Source organism: Capricornis sumatraensis, chromosome 1, assembly GCF_032405125.1.
Source record: "Capricornis sumatraensis isolate serow.1 chromosome 1, serow.2, whole genome shotgun sequence".
Classification (NCBI taxonomy): Eukaryota; Metazoa; Chordata; class Mammalia; order Artiodactyla; family Bovidae; genus Capricornis; species Capricornis sumatraensis.
The window spans coordinates 250,332,320-250,348,144 of NC_091069.1; the positions used below are offsets into that span (position 1 = coordinate 250,332,320).

The window sequence follows — 15,825 nt, forward strand, 5'->3', positions numbered from 1 at the left end:
GGGTCTGGCCCAACCCTGCTCTGCTCCTCCCCGTCACCCACTTTCCTCCTCTCAGCCAGCCCTGGGCTCCCCAAGCAAAGGGGCCTCCCTGTTCGGCCAGGTGTGGTCTCACCAGGACCTCAGTGAGCTGCCTGTTGACAGAATTCCAGTGTTTACTGCTCCTGAGCTCAGGGAGGGAGGGACCACAGCCTTCTTAGCCCTGATCTGAGGATGCCTGTCAGGGGGACTGAGGTCACCTGATCAGGGCAAGCCCACCAGGACACTCCCTTTCATTAAGGCAGAGTCACCTGATGAGGAGCTTCCCTGGTGGCTGAGCTGGTAAAGAATCTGCCTGCAATGCAGGAGACCTGGCTTTAATTCCCAGGTTGAGAAGATCCCCTGGAGAAGGGAAAGGCTACCCACTCCAGTATTCTGGCCTGGAGAATCCCATAGACTGTATAGTCCATGGGGTCACAAAGAGTTGGACATGACTGAGCAACTCTCACTTTTCACTTTCACCTGATGAGGGCCTTCACTACAGCTGTGAACCTCTTCACCTCGGCCATATAAGGGAGCATATCCACACTCAGACTGCCCTCCCACTTAGGGGTGGGGTCTTGTCTGGTGGACACACCAGGGGTCAGGACCTTGGGGCACCGGAGAATCCAGCCCCCTCCCCCAGACAACAAGCATGGGCCTCACTTGCAGGGGAGTGTGTGTGCTGCAGTTTCTCAGAACAGGGTGGGGTGGTGTGTACGGCCAAGGACACGCCGCAGGGGACACAGCTGATGGAGGAGCTGCGGGCCCAAGAGCAGGGTGAGCCAGAGGTCACACATCACCCTCTGGCTGCCTGAGGCTGAGGAAGGGCCTGGGAGGGGCTGAGTGAGGTCTGCTGCACACAGAGGTGCTGGGCAGGTGTCCACGTGGTCCAGAGAGCAGGGGCAATCACCCTACCTGCCTTGGGAAGCAGCCTGAACCCCTGGTGCCCACAACTCCTGCTCAGCCCCCTTGGTCTAGGGCCACCCTGCTGGGAAGGGAGGGGAGCGTTTGAACCCAGAGCCCCTCTCAACACTGACAGCTGCCCCCAGGCCCAGGGCAGCTCTCCACAAGCCACATCCCCTCCCTGAGCCTGGTGCCCACTGGGGAGGCAGCCAGGAAAGGCTCTGGGACCCACGGGACTCCAAGTGCATCGTTTTTCTCTCTCAGCGGTCTTGAGCTCTTTCTTACGATGTGAAGACTATTATTTCAGGCCCTACCAAACCCTGCTATTTCCACGAGGCTTCCAGGGAAGGCAGCCCATGAGTCATTCTTGCGGGGGTGATGGAAATTTGAACAGCATCCACCGAAGTAGACGTTTGTGCAGCAAGTTTAACTGGAGCCCTTCTCTGTAATTCTGCCAGTGGCAGGCTCAGCAGGTGCTGGAGTGTTTCTGGATGATCGTTCCAGAGGCTCCTGTGCAGGTGCACTCTGACGGGGCATTGGGAGGAACCTCCTCTGAGGGCCTAAGTGCAGGGGGCGGGGGAGGCCCTCAGACTCTGTTGCAGGCTCCAGAGAGTCTGGCCAGGGGACATCAAGGCCACAGGCAGTGTCTGTCTCGGTCTGATGGTGGAGTTGGGGTACCCACCCGTCGGGGTCCAGCAGTCCTGCCCACTGGGTGTGTGGGGGCGGTGAGTGGCAGTCTTGGCTTTCCTACTTGTTGACATCTTGAGGAAGTGTTGATGCAGACACTACACCCCCGGCCTGGCCAAGGTTCACAGGTTTGTCTCTTCAACCCTGCCCCACCCACCAGTCCCTGAGGAGGGGGAGGGGTATCTGTGGGGCTCCTCAGGCCGAGCCGTGGCCGCCCACCTTTCTTGCATGATGCTGTGATGGGCAGTTTTGCCTTTATGCAGAAACAGTGCTTTTTCCTAAATGTCAAAAGTGCCGAAGCAGAAAGACACCGACTTCCCAGGGAGCAGGCCCCTTGTTGAACAAGCATGAAGACTCTCGGGTCGGTGACAGCAGAGTGCAAACCCAGCTCGGGGTCCCACATGCCCATGTGCCCCAGCTGAGGAGGACAGGGCAGGCGCGACTCTCATCCTGGCAGTACTGTTGGCCTCACTCAACCAGGCCACCGTGCACTGCCACTCCCAGCTGGGCTGGCACTCTTCTGGGCCCGAGGAGATGCCACGGTCACATCTTGCCTGCACGGCATACCCAGGTCCTCCCAGGCTTTGGCGGGTCCCTTTGGAACCACAGGCTTCCCAGGAACACCCTGGAGCCCGTGTCCATTCACAGCACCCTGGAGAACCACTGTCCTGGGAGGATGCTGGCAGCAGGGCCCCTTGTTTCTTGTCTGGTTTCCCAGACAAGATGGGACCTGTGAGTATCCCACAGGCTCAGGGACGGAGGCATCCATGAATGCTGCCCCAGGGAATGACTATCAGAGGGTGGCCCAGCATCCTCCTGCAAACAGAACAGCCCTGGGCTTGGGGACATGGTGGGTCAGTGGCCCCTGGAAGGCTTGTTCCCTCCTGCTCCTTCTGGAAGGAGCTCCCAGTCAACACGATCAGAGGGCACCCTGAGAGTGTCTCCCCAGAACTCAGAGCTCCCCTTCTGACTCACTGTGGGGGTGGGGCAGGGTAGAGGGAGGGGCTGCAGCTCAAAATTGTGCTGTAGGGGCTCTCGGGGTCCCCGCCCACCTGGCAGTCTGAGATGTGGTCACCTCCACGTGGGAGGCTTTGGTGGGGGGACACCAGCCATCCCCTGGCTCTGGCTGCACTGTGTCCTGGCCCAGTCAGTGCCTTAGCCAGGTCAGGCCCAGGCCCCAGCGGTCCTGCCAGATGAGTGCTGGGCCCTCCATGCAGCATGCTAGCAACTGGCTTGGTGGACCCCGAGGTGGGGTCTGAGATAGTGACTGCCCTCGTTCCTGCGCAGCAGCTCACAGGGAGCGTGTGGTGCGTGGCTGACCTTCGGCGACACTGACGAGCACTTCAGATGAACGTGCCCTCTTGGGTCTCAGCCCTCCCCTCCATAACTGGGACTCGCAGGACACACACACAGGGTGTAATGCCAACACCTGCTTTGCTCAGAAACCCTGCTCTCAGTGTCACCTGGGGACAAGCTCAGAGTAGGGGCTGTGACGTGAACATTACAGATCGGAGGCCTGGAGTCCAGGCCAGGGGTAAAAGCGCTTTGTCCTCAGTCCAGGCTGAGGGCTTCAAAAGGGCACTGAGTAGGCAGGTGGCTGTGAGTGGGACCCAGTAAATTGACGGGAAGCCCTGACTAGGGAGTCAGAGAAGGTGGGATGTGGGGGTGATGAAGAGTCAAGGGGCTGAGGCAGGTATTCATTCCAACCATGGTGCAAGTCAAGGGCCCCTGACTGAGGTGTACCAGGGCGTGGGGCTGGGGTGGTGGGTGTGAGCGGTGCCCAGTGGGTGGGGAGAGGGAGGGTGTTAATATCACACAAACACACCCAGCTTGTTCTCACCAGGATGGACTTTATTGGGAGCATCCAACATCTCATAATTACAGGAGAAGGCACGTGCACAGCAGAGGCCATCCGTTCTGGATGCCCCCACGTGGCGAGTCCCCACTTCCCAAGGCCAGAGCCCACCCCTGCCCTGAGAACTACAGGGAGCCCCACAGATAAACCACGCCTTCCCCGGGGCTCCCAGGGGAGACAAAGCCTCAGTGGGTGCAGCTCCCTCTTCCCAGAGTCAGGGGTCTTCCAGGTGCTCAGCCAGCCCCCCTTGGGTCTGTGCACCCTTAGCTCCCACTGGACACCAGCACCTGCCACTTCCACCCCAGGAAGAACAGGCAGGTGCTCCCTAACGGCTCAGATGGCCCCTCCTCCCCCTGCACTGTGGCCCCAGGACAGCCCCCGGGACTGCGGCTTCCCTGCCAGCGACGCTTCCCAACGGAAGAAAACCTAAGGCATGGTTTCCAGAAGCTGTCCCTTCCCGTACAGCTGCTACTTCTGACTGGGTCCCCGTCGTCCAGCCCCTCATGCAGGGGCAGCACAGACCCGTCGTGTGGGGCTCTCGACAAGGGGCACAAAGTGCTCTGCAGACAAAACGTCCTGGAGGTGGCAGGCGGCCTGTCCCTACGGCTGCCTTCATTCTGGAAGTTCGCTGCGGTTGACAGAAATCCATCCCATGACCGAGTCACAACTGGCATGGAGAAAACACGTGAGCAATGCCGTCACCTTAACAAGAGTGAACCTGTCATGGAGGACACGCCTGCTCCCACACCAGACTTCGGGAGAGCATTTATTAGGACGGCTGCAAAGCCCACCCCGAGGAGGAGCCACACCAAGGTGGTCCTGGGAGACAGGAGGCACCCAGCCACGACCCTCCCAGCAGAGGCGCAGGGCAGTCTGCCCGGCAGCCTTTCCTGCCCCTGCTGGGCGCCGTCTGCAACAAGAGCCCGGCTTCCCAAGGATGCAGCCCTGTGTCTGGGCTCAGCCTGGGGTTGGCCTGCAGAGGCTGCGGCTGGGAGCCCCCTTTCCAGGTTCGGGAAGACATTGGGCTTCAGCGCAGGGTCCCACTGGACTGGGGTCACTCCATGTCCTCCTGCAACTCCTGCTTGTGCAGGGCCTGGAGCCGGCTGACCACAGTCTGGTGGACGGCCTCTAGTCCCTCAACGTCCAGCTCTCGCAGCAGCATCAGGATGGCCGTCAGGATGTTGTTCTGGGGACAGAGAGTCACTGCCTGAGCGCCATGCCTGTGACGCTGGGCCACCCACACCACACACACACGCACGCGCACACACACACACATACACACACACAGACACAGAGACACAGACACACACCCAGAGCACAGCCTTCGGGGGGCAGCCTTCCAGACAGACCTGGGCGGATGGAAGCTGTGGCCATGGCTGCTGTACAGCGCTCGCCGCCTGCAGGGACTTCCTACGAACTGACTCACCTCCTGCTCACAGCCCCGAGGCCCAGAGAGGCTGAGTAAGGGGCCCTCATCACACAGCTGGTCACCGATGGAGCAGAGACCAGAAGCAGGTGCTCAGGAATGTGTGTTCAAATGCGCATGCGTAGTGTGTGATGCGCACACACGTCCACACGACCACACCCGAGTCCCATCCGCATTTGAGCAGAGAAACGCCATGTCTACTGGGAAAATCCGGGAAGGATTGTACACGAAGGGGCTACTTGAGCTGATCCTTCTTGTGGGATGACTGGAGGGATGGCCACAAGCCAGAGCACGTGGCCCATGTGGGCACGCTTGGGATGCTGGCCCCTGGCCTCTGCAACGCCCTAAGGCTCCTGCTCCCTCAAATCTCGCTAGCTCCCTGTGTCCCCAGGTCTTCCTGGCCACCAGCACCTGCACTCAGAAGCTTGTGGGGGGCTGGATGCCTCAGGGTCACCCAGCCTGGGTGACCACAGGGACCCCTGGAAGCAGGGCCAGACCCTTCTGTCCTCTGCTTTCAGAGCAAGCATCTTGTTTGAGCAGGTGTGATAGTCTTTTGTATGTATCTGTGGCAGGCACGGAGTTGAACCAGTACCTTCAGTCCCTGGTCCACTCTCCTCGGCAGAGGCCCTGCCACGGGGGTGGGGTGGGAGCTCCTGGCCTCAGCCCAGCCGCTGGGCAGACCTGCCACCGACGACAGTACACACCTTGGGCTCCTCCTGAAACGTGTGGAAGGTGTGTGCAGGGACCCGGAGCTGTCCCACACAGCCACCTCTCGGAAGAGCAGGCTGTGGTCCCAGGGGGCAGTGGCCCACTGGGGCGGGGCCGGGTGAGGGAGACTGGCCACAGGCCCACTGACTGCTCTTTGGACCGGCCTTCGGCCCGCAGTCACACCTACTGCAGCCTTTGGGGGACGCCTTCTGGTGGGGACAGGGCCTCAGTGTGTTCACCTCTGTACCTCTGGTGAACTCTGCGCCCATTTCAAGTTGTCACTGCACAAATGAGTGAGGGAGGCCCTGCTGTGGCTTCGGGCAGCCCTGCTTGGACGTGGCGCCAGCCTTTGTGAGCCCACCGCACCCTATGGCATGGGTCAGGCCGATCAAAGGCTGGAGCAGGTGCCAGGGGGTCCCGTCCACCCCCACAGACCCCAGTCCTGTTCAGACAGCTCCCTCCCCCTGTGCCCAGGTGGCGAGGTCCCCTCCAAGTTCTCCCTGCCAAAGACCGGGTCAGGGGATGACTCCGAACCTGCTGGCGGGAAGGGGCACACAGGGAAGCTGCTGTGCCAGCCAGAGGACACAGAGGGACAGATGGCTCCGCCCTTCGGGGGTAGGGTGGCCCATGAGCAGGGACAAGCCCAGGCCCAAGCCACAGTGACTCGAGCAGCAGATGGAGGAGACCCTGGAAGGAGCTGGTCTTCACTGATGTACCCCCGCCGCCCACGTGACCTGTGTTCAGCCAACACCCGTGATCCTCACAGGGAAGCCTGTGGAGCCCGGGGGCCCGCTGCGTGGTCCCCACACAGGGACACTGCTCTGCCCCTGCCCCCGCCCCTGCTGGAACATCCCCACTTCCGACAGCAGGCAGGAGGGCTCTTCCCAAGCAGCAATCTCTCCAGGTTGAGCACTGCCACGGTGACCTTCCCAGCCACCAGGACCACCCTCAGCACAGGCCCCTGCGCTGGGGACCCCACCACCCACACAGGCACCCGCTCTCTGCTTGCCATGTCCTGCCAGCTTAGATCTGGACATGACACTGGACCCGGATGGCCGGCTTCCCGCCCCCTGGGGCCTGGCTATGTGCTTCACTGCAGTGTCTCCAGCCCTGTCCCTCAGCTCTCAGCCCCCAGTGTCCACACTCTGGTGAGGGAGAACCGGGGCCACCTCCCACCAGGCGGCCTCATCACACTCACCCTGCTGGTGCGACTGCTTGCGGCCTCCCGCTGTGAGAACGGAGGAAACCGGTCCCGGGGGGTGGGCTTCAGGCCAAGCTGCCCCTGGTCACTGCTGGCAGGAGGAAGACAGCGGGGCATGAGACCTGAGGCGACTGGAGCCCAGCCCTCGCTATTCACACATCTGTGGGTCTGGGCCTGGCGCCCCAGGGCACAGGGAGGAAAAGACTCCTAAAAGCAGACCCTACCTATCTGCAGGGAAACCGCCACTCCAGACTCTGCTTCTGGGGGCCCGGAGCAGTGGACAGGGGCGTGGGGCAGCACGACTTCTCTCAGCCCCGGGGTCACCTCCCTCCCCCTGGAGCTCACACAGGATGGGGGCACTGACACACACCACATGAGAGCCCGCACATGGAGGGGGGCCTGCAGCTGGCGCTGCCAGGCGACAGCCACGCCCCTCCCGCCACGCAGCGGGACAGCCACGCGCTCTCTCCCCATGCCGAGGGACAGCCACGCCGCCCTCCCACCACGCCACAGGACAGCCACGTGCCCTCCTCCCATGCTGCGGGAGAGCCAGCAGGTAGCCCTCATTTGCGGGTGGATGTCTGGCCTGGGCCCCACTGAGAACAATGGTCTTCACCATGTTCCTTACGTCCAGTTTCTGCCCTCAAACATCCATCAGCTGAGGTACCCTGTGGGTCAGAAAGGGCCCTTCCCCGGCCTGCATGCCCTGCCATCCCCAGGACTCGTGACCAGTGGCTCACGTAGCCAGGGCCACAGGGCTTCCCTCCCGCGCAGCTGGCCCCATACCTCCACCACCCGAGTCCACTGCTCCCCAGGAGGGCTGGTCTTGCCCTTGGCACGAGCTCCCTGCCCTGGGCCTTCTCTCAGCCATGCGGCTGACACCAGGCTGGGGCCCAGAGCCAGACCAGAAACAAGCACACCACCCCCACCCCCAGTCCCAGAAGTGCAGTCGCGGGAGGGCTGGGGAGGCCCACGGACCACACCTGGCCTCCCCCTCGCCGAGGCTCAGAGGATCCTGTGTTGTCTCAGTGGCGGCGTCCACAGCACTCAGGGTGTAGGACAGCTCGGGTGGGCCGTTCCCCAAGTCCTCTCTGCTGGGGGCTGTGACCTCCTCTCCCTCCATCAGCGCCCGGGACACCTCTTCCTCTGTCACAGCTGGGGGGTGGTGCAGAAGCATCAGTGGCCTCACTGCACATGAGCCCACCCGGCCCAGCCTGGCTGTCCCCTCGGCTCAGCCTGGTCCCCTTCGGAGAGGTGGCTCAGCCCTCAGGAGGCCGGCCTCTCGGGCACCTGTGATGGGGTGGGGGGATGTAAGGGCACCCACCCTGGTTGTCCAGCTTCTGCAGCTGCGGCAGGGTGCGCAGGACAGTCATGCGGTAGAGGTGGGGGCAAGTGCCACAGCAGGGGTTCTCGGCCAGCCAGAGCACTCGCAGGCGCGGGAGGCCCTTCAGGTGGACGAGCTCTGCGAGGCTGGGGATGCGGTTCTTGCGCAGGTACAGCTCGCTCAACTGCCGGCAGCAGCTCACGGGCTCCAGGCTGGAGATGCTGTTGACGCTGTGTGGATGTGGCTGTCAGCACCGGTCCGGGGCCCCCATCCCACCATGCAGACAAGCGCTGCCGGCTGGTGCCCATCTGCCCTCGCCTTAGGGTGGAGGACAAGGAAGCCCCTAGGCCCAAGAGAAAGTTTCACCCTCCAGCTGCAGTGGGAGCGGCAGCCCCTACTCTGCTGAGGCTGCGAGGTGTCCATGTCGGGGTGGGAGTCCATGTCGGGGTGGGAGTCCATGTCGGGGTGGGAGTCCATGTTGGGGTGGGAGTCCATGTCGGGGTGGGAGTCCTCCCCCTGACAGGACAAGGGACTGAGGACTCCATGGGACACACCAGTGAGCCCAAAATGGGCAGTAGCCAGGAAAACCCACGATGAACCTAAGCAAGCCCACTCAAACCCCACACGACCAAGACCTGAGCACTGAACTTCCAAACCCCATGTTCACGAAAGAATTAACTACAGAATTAAACTGAGTGAACCGGAAAGAGGAAATCATCCAGACACCAGGCAGAGACCTGCAGGTTTGAGCCTACAGAGCAGGGTCACCTCCTGCACACCCAGATAGACCAGCCATGAATGCAGGCTCAGTTTGAGAGGGTGGCTGACCATAAGCCTCAGGCCAGGGGGGGGACCTGCCCGTCCTGCCAGACTGTCTGGACCACTCTGTTGGATGCTGGGCTGGGCTGGGCAGGGCAGGGACGTCCTCACTCATCCCGAGGGTCACTCCCACCACACCCAACACTGTCACCGAAGCAGCGGGACAAGGGTGCCACCGTCTCAGCACAAGTGAACCCAGGCTCTGGGATCCTCGCGATGGGGGAGCCACACAGGCTGTTGGGGTGGAGGCTTGAGGTCGAGGGCTTGAGCTGGCAGGGGCCGAGAGACCCCTCTTTGACCACTGGGCTGTGGCTGCTATTGCTATAGACCAACTGTGTCCCCAGATCCACATGTTGAGATCCTGACCCCCAGTGTGGTGATGTGAGGAGGCGGGGCCCCCATGAGTGGGGCCAGCGCCCTTATGAAACGGACCCCCAGAGCTGTCTGAACCTTCTGCCAGGTGAGGACACAGGGCGCCCTCACCAGACACTGGCCTTGGGCTTGTGGACTCCGAACTATGAGGGACAAATACCTGTGAAATCCCGTTAGAGCAGCCAGATCCGACTAAGCCTTCCCACCCACAGGCACTGAGACCAAACCAAAACGATGTCATTGCACAGGACTGCCACCCAGCGGCCTGGGGTCAGTGGCTTAGCCGCGGGGGGCCCAGTTCCAGAAAGGCTAGGAGCCCAGGCCACAGCCCCGGGCACCGTCCCTCTTCGGGCCGCAGCGATGAGAACCCCTGCAGTACGAGGGGCCTTGGGCTCAGAGGCTGGGGACTTGCCCCAGAGCCCTCAGATAGCGCTCGGCAGAGATGCGGTTAAGTCCACACCTGCTCCAAGTTTCCTACTATTTGGGGACTGAAAGGTAAGGCCTTTTTTGTCAGGTAAGGCCTTCTAGACGCACATCCCCCTGACAGCTTCACTGACGATCATGACAGGTAAGTGACAGCGGATGCCAGGCGCTTGCACACACTGGCTGCTCCGTCTTCCCCACTGCATCCATTCCTCCTCGACCCCACCTCTACAGTCACTGTCTTACAGCCGGGGACGCTGAGGCACAAGGGCCGAGCTGGGCCCAGGCAGGGAGGAGGGCTCCGGGCCCACTCCTTCATTCATTCCTTTATCCTGCAAGCAGGTGCCAGCCCCAGCCTGTCGGGTCAGGGCCGGGCGTGGGTGAGCACAAGGTGGGTGGCAGAAGGCACGCAGGGTGACTGCCGAAGGCACAAAGAACAGACGGGTCAGGAAGGACAGGGTGGCCAGTGTGACGAGGAAGTTAAGTCTCAGGACCTGCATGGGACCCAGGGCCTGCGACCCCACACAACCTCACATGCAGGGCGAGTCCTGAGACCTTCTGAGCTGTTGAAGCAAGGAGTTAGGCTTCATTGCAGCACTTCAATCTCCACAAGGTTTACACATAGGGACCTGCAGAAAGCACTCCAACATCTGCAGGGGCAGCCTCCTCCCCAGACCCAGAGTGGGTGGGTCAGAGTTCAGGTGGCGAGAGACTTCCTCCTTCCCTCACCTTCCAAATGCCCCCACCCTACCCAGAGCCCAGAGCCTCAAAGGCAGCATTTGGCTCACTCAAGGTTTCCTTAGTCTGTTAAAAGGTGTATCACCCTGGAAAAGTAACTATTATCAAGGACAGACCATGCAGTGCAGGGAGTTGGCAGAGCTCCGGGCACTGACGGAACCAGGAGGGAGACAAGGCTGACACTGGGGGCGCTGGGACAGACACAGCCACCCTGGGGTGGCTCCCCATGACCCCGGGATGGGCGGGGCAAGCTCCGGGGGAGGCCTGGGTGCTCTCCAGGAAGGAGGGCCGAGCTAAGGAGTAGCCAAGCCCTGGTGCTACCTTGGTGTGGCCTGCAGAAGCAGGCCTCCCAGACCACGGTTGGGAGTTATCAAAGGATAATCAGTTATTCAGGTTATTGAGCCCTGATCTGGACACTCTCATCTTCCAGCCCCGGTGACTTAGGAGGGGTGGCGAGCCAGGGTTCGGTACCTGAGGGTGATCACTTCCAGGCTGGGCATTTCCCGGCATATGGAGATCTATGAAGGAAAAGAACATGACTGCAAACATCACAGGATGCTGGCATGTGACATCACATCTCTCCAGCAGCCGAAAGAACCCAGGGGGAGCTGCTGCCCACCCCCTGACAAGGGCCCAAGCGGAGGAGCCTTCCCCTTCCCCTGACTAGGAACACACAGGGCCACCAAATGCTGCCAGCCATCGAGATGGGGCATTCCTAATTGTAGATATCCTCAAAGGACCTCAGTGAGGAGACCTCAATGGACAGAAAGCCTTTCTCTCTACTGTCCCTGACATCCAAGGAGAGGACAGAAGCCCCTTCTTACCAACAGAGCTGTTCTGATACGGAGACAGGCTCAAAACTAGACCTGAGAACACGTTAACACTGACTTAGGGGAAAGCGGCAGTGGGGCACAAACTGGTCCATGAAGACCCGGAACCTGTAAGGCTGTTGAGCAGTGGAGCCCCGAACATGTTTTGTCTGTCTGCCAGACAGTGGGCATGGGGCCAGAGGGGGCTCCTGACATCAACAAGCTGTCTGGTCAGAATGCTTCACATTTGCACTGGATCTGTTTTCTGTCAGAGTAGTGTTTTTGCTGCTACAGAATCAGGCGCAACAGGCTTTTCTGGAGGGCTCCGACACTCAGCATGTCCAACTTTGCTTTTCAGGATAGGTACAGTTCAAGTTCCAAAACAGAAGTTGATAAGAACCAACTGCTGGGGACCCCACTCTGTGTGAGCTGGAGACATTCATCCCAGGACTCAGGGGTGGGGTGGAGGGTGGAACTGGGAAGAAACCGAGTCACAGACACTCAGCTCCGCCCAGCTCCTCTCTCTGCCCCTGCCCAGCCCTCATCTCTTCCTGCCACGGGAACAGGGAGTGAAGATGGATCTGACCAGGGAATGGGCTAAAGTGAGGAACCTCCTTAGGGAGATGAAGTCCAAGAATCTATTAAAAAGTTTTTAAAAAGACCCCTTCCGCCAAGCCAAGTGCACTGTTCCTTAAAGTCAACCAAGCCCGTGGGGCCCTTCCTCAGGTGAGAGTGGTCTGCATCCGGGATCAGCCCCCTCCTCCGTGGGGCCTGCTACTCATCCGCAGGAGGATGTGTGCAGGGACTTCGGAATTAACTTGGGGTTACAGAACTTCTTTTCACACATGGTTCTTCCTCACTAAAGCTGCTAAAGTAACAAATGGACGGGGGCCTGGATGGGGATGGGTGTGGGTCTGTCTACTTAACCCTCCTCCCAGGGATCAGGGACCATTTGGAGATGACCAGCATGGTACTTACATCAGTGAGACGGCTGCCCCTGGAGAGAGAAAAGACATACGTACTTTTAGTTTGTCGAAGATGAATAAAAAAACTAAAAACAAAAATTAACGACAAACGTCTACAAACTTTAAGAGTTTACAACTTTGGACTCCCCTGGTGGTACAGTGGATAAGAATCCGCCTGCCAGTGCCAGCGACATGACTTCCATCCTGGTCCGGGAAGATTCCACATGTAACTAAGCTTGTGCACCGAAACTAAAGAGCCTGTGCTTTAGAGCCTGTGAGCTGCAGCCCATGCGCCTACAGCTCGTGCTTCGCAACAAGTGAAAGCCCCGCGATGAGAAAAGCCCGCGTATTGCAACTGGTGTACGGCCCCCGCTTGCCACAACTAGAGAAAAAACCTGCATGTAGCAACAAAGGCGCAGCGCAGCCAAAAATTAAATACCTGAGTTTTTAAAAAAGAATCTATACGTGAGAAAAAAAGAAAGGTCTATGATTTCAACGACAAAGTAAAAGAAAACTTTCCCAGATAACTGACAAAGCTGCCCCAAATCATTTCGTGGTTGATCTTGGACAAAACGATTTGATGCCGGTGGCTGCTCTTCAGACTAAGCAGTGGCAGAGGCTGCCCCATCTGAAGGACACAAAGACTTACTCCTTCTCAAGGCTGCTGTGCCCAGGGATAATTCTCTAACATCCATAAACAAGGGAGTCTCTGCAACAGGACAAGTTCGAAGGCTGAACTCATGACTTATGAAACACACTTCAGAAAGTCTGAAATGCGGTCGTTGTGCCTCCCTCCCGAGGGGAAGGCTTATTGCTCAGGGAGAACAAAGGCATGCATTGTTGAAAACAAATGACAGGAATGCTGTGGCCAAAATACCAGATGTGCGGGGCAAAGAGAAAGGCTTCTAATATGAGCAGGCAGATCTCACTGCAGTCAATCTGCTTGACACCAGCAGGAGGACTGTCCGCTTCTAGCTGAGTGCCACCTACACTGTCCAGGGCACGGAGGCGCTCGGAACCCTGCTTGGAGTCTCCAGTGAACACGGGCAGACCTTTCAGGAGTTCCAGAAGCACTCCTGGTCCTTCCTTGTCTCAGCTAGCCCTGGCCGCCCTGTCTTTGAGGCTGCACTGACCCCACAACACCTGTATCTCTAACCATTACCTCCTAGACAGTGAGTCCCCTGGGGACAACGCATCCCTACCCAGGGCTCAATTACAACAGTGTTTACTGAAGCATCACTTTGGAGCCTCAGTTTCCTTCTTTGCCCTAGAAAGGGTGTTAACCATCTTGATCTCCCATCTCATCAGCAGGCTTGGCTCCCAGGGCTGCTGGCAATTTCAGAAAAGACACCTCTCTACAGAGGACTGTCTGCCCCACCACAGCCATCTAGAAGCCCAAGGGCCAATCTTCAAGGGAATTCCAATTGTCCTGTGCAAGGAGGGCAGGTTTGGAGTTGTGTGTGAAACACCATCCGGTCAGGAGGGACGAAAATTCTGGAATGGTCTTGCCAAAGGCCCCCTGAGCTTATACAACACCTCCGAGAGGCTGGGCGGACCAGACATGAGCCAAGAAGGTGAGGCCCAGGTGCCCCTCCTAGATTCCGAACCCCTCTGCATCCTCCGCAGGCCCTTGCAGGCCCCGCTCCAGAGAAGAGGTGGTGGGCAGGGGTCCCCGCTCCAGGGCGGAGGTTCTGGACAGGGGTCTTCATTTCTAGAAAGCTCTTCCTAGCCATGCCCCAGGGCGGGGGTCCGGGGAAGGGTTGCCGGGCAGCGGGGAGGACGCGCGGGGACGGGCTCTGGCCTCTGGTCCTCACCAGCAGTTGAGCTTCCTCACGCTGTGAAGCTCCGAGGCCTTGGCCCGGGACAGGACCATCTTCCGCGTCAGCTTCATGGCGGCGAGCCGCCAGGACTCGAGACCCGAGTAAAGCTCTCAAATCTCGCTACCTCGGCGGATGTTGGCCAGGCCTGAGCGCGTCTCCAAGGGGCGGAGCCCGCGTCGCTAGGTGCGCGTCCTGAGAGCCCATTGGCCCTCTCTGAGGGGACGGGCCGGCGCGAGTGCAGTGGGCCGCTTGGGCTTCCGCCTCGCGTCTTGGGTCCTCCCCCACCTGCTCCGACCAGCGCTTGGAGCCGCTCGCCCAGTCCTGCGCGTGCGCAGTGATGGTGACGCAGGGCTCTGACGTAGCTCTGCAGCGACCGGATTGGAGGCGCCAGTCGGCTACGAGAGACCTCACCCGGGTCCCAGATCCTAAGCCGGGTCTCCATCCCTACCCCGAACCCCGAACTCCGACCCCGGGTCCCCGTCCTGGCCCCGAGGCTGGTGAGGTAGAAGTGATGGTCTCTTTCAGTTCAGTCGCTCAGTCGTGTCCGACTCTTTGCTACCCCATGAACCGCTGCACGCCAGGCCTCCCTGTCCATCACCAACTCTCTTAACTGCCTTGAATTAGGAAGATTTGAAGTGTTGAAACGAGAAATCTAGAAGAGTTCTAGGGAGAGTTCTGATTCCTCTCCCTCTCAGCGTTTAAGGAAAGAAGGCAGGTGTCAAAGGTAACAGAGCCCTCACAAGTAGTCAAACATTTTAGAAATCAAAGGGTTGCTTGGGCTGCAAAGTACCTTAAAACAGGTGTCCGTGATCTCAGACCTAAGAGGTGACAAGACCAAACTCACCCTCCTCTCGGACGCCTTTCCCACTGGACCCTGGTCCTGTGTTTGGCTTGTCCAGCCCAGTCTCAGAAAAGATCCTGTTGTTATCCCCACCCTGATCTCTGCGCACCCTCATTGTCTGATTTTGTGCCTCTTCCCTCCCTCACAAGTGGTATGTAATATTCTTGGCCTGTCGTTTGTAAGATCCTCTGCCCTTGAGGTCTCCTCAGTTTAGTTCAGTTCAGTCGCTTAGTCGTGTCCGACTCTTTGCGACCCTATGGACTGCAGCACACCAGGCCTCCCTGTCCATCACCAACTCCCAGAGTTTACTCAAACTCATGTCCATTGAGTCAGTGATGCCATCCAACCATCTCATCCTCTCTTGTCCCCTTCTCCTCCTGCCTTCAGTCTTTCCCAGCATCAAGGTCTTCTCAAATGAGTCAGCTCGGTTTTTGTTACTGTAGGGACCACCAGCTTTGACGACCTCATTGCGTGTGTATTAGCGCATGACAGTCTGCAAATAATCCAGAGCCTCAGTTACAACCGACTTGTCCTACAAATAGGTAGAGGAAAGGTGGTACCTGAACCATTCAGTACTGAGTCATTCACTCTGGATGTTTACAGGTATAAGGATTCACTGAAGGAAGACCTTCAGAAAGCAGGTCTTGTTATTAGTCACGCAGGTGCAGGAAGCTGTTTGGAGACTTTGGAGAAAAGAAAGCCACTTATAGTGGTTGTAAATGAAAGGTTGATGAACAATCATCAACTGGAATTGGCAAAGCAGCTACACAAAGACGGGCATCTCTTCTACTGTACCTGCAGCATGCTTCGTGGGCTGTTACAGTCAATGGACTTATCAACACTGAAATGTTTTCCTGCTGGCCAGCCAGAAAAATTTTCTGCATTTTTGGATAAAGTTGTTGGGTTACAAAAATAA

The 15,825-nt window shown here is 59.0% G+C and overlaps 2 protein-coding genes across 4 annotated transcripts; one reads left to right on the top strand and one right to left on the bottom strand.

Annotated features, from left to right (window-relative positions):
* Window positions 1-3,616: 3,616 nt before the first annotated feature.
* Window positions 3,617-14,191, bottom strand: CFAP410 (cilia and flagella associated protein 410). 3 transcript variants are annotated; one of them, XM_068977132.1, is made up of 7 exons: window positions 14,063-14,191; window positions 12,262-12,280; window positions 10,946-10,992; window positions 8,123-8,352; window positions 7,782-7,953; window positions 6,796-6,886; window positions 3,617-4,649 (listed from the first exon to the last, which is right to left on the bottom strand). In XM_068977132.1, the coding sequence occupies exons 1-7, from the start codon at window positions 14,137-14,139 to the stop codon at window positions 4,518-4,520; spliced, it is 768 nt and encodes a 255-aa protein (XP_068833233.1). In that variant the 5' UTR covers window positions 14,140-14,191; the 3' UTR covers window positions 3,617-4,517. The 3 variants fall into 3 exon arrangements, with proteins under 3 accessions (XP_068833233.1, XP_068833224.1, XP_068833242.1); XM_068977123.1 differs by having other exon boundaries at window positions 6,796-6,889; XM_068977141.1 differs by lacking the exon at window positions 3,617-4,649 and adding an exon at window positions 5,483-5,605 and having other exon boundaries at window positions 6,796-6,889.
* A 1,311-nt stretch (window positions 14,192-15,502) lies between these two features.
* On the top strand, window positions 15,503-15,825 carry LOC138091381 (UDP-N-acetylglucosamine transferase subunit ALG13-like). Its single transcript, XM_068987178.1, has 2 exons — window positions 15,503-15,512; window positions 15,572-15,825. Exons 1-2 carry the CDS (start codon window positions 15,503-15,505, stop codon window positions 15,823-15,825), a joined length of 264 nt encoding a protein of 87 aa, XP_068843279.1.

Coding starts and splice junctions, on each gene's coding strand:
- CFAP410 (XM_068977123.1), bottom strand. CDS start 14,139: ATGAAGCTGACGCGGAAGATGGTCCTGTCCCGGGCCAAGGCCTCGGAG. Junction 7,954..8,122: donor GCAGAAGCTGGACAACCAGG/GTGGGTGCCCTT, acceptor ACCACCCCCCAG/CTGTGACAGAGGAAGAGGTG. Junction 6,890..7,781: donor CTCGGCGAGGGGGAGGCCAG/GTGTGGTCCGTG, acceptor TCCTCCTGCCAG/CAGTGACCAGGGGCAGCTTG.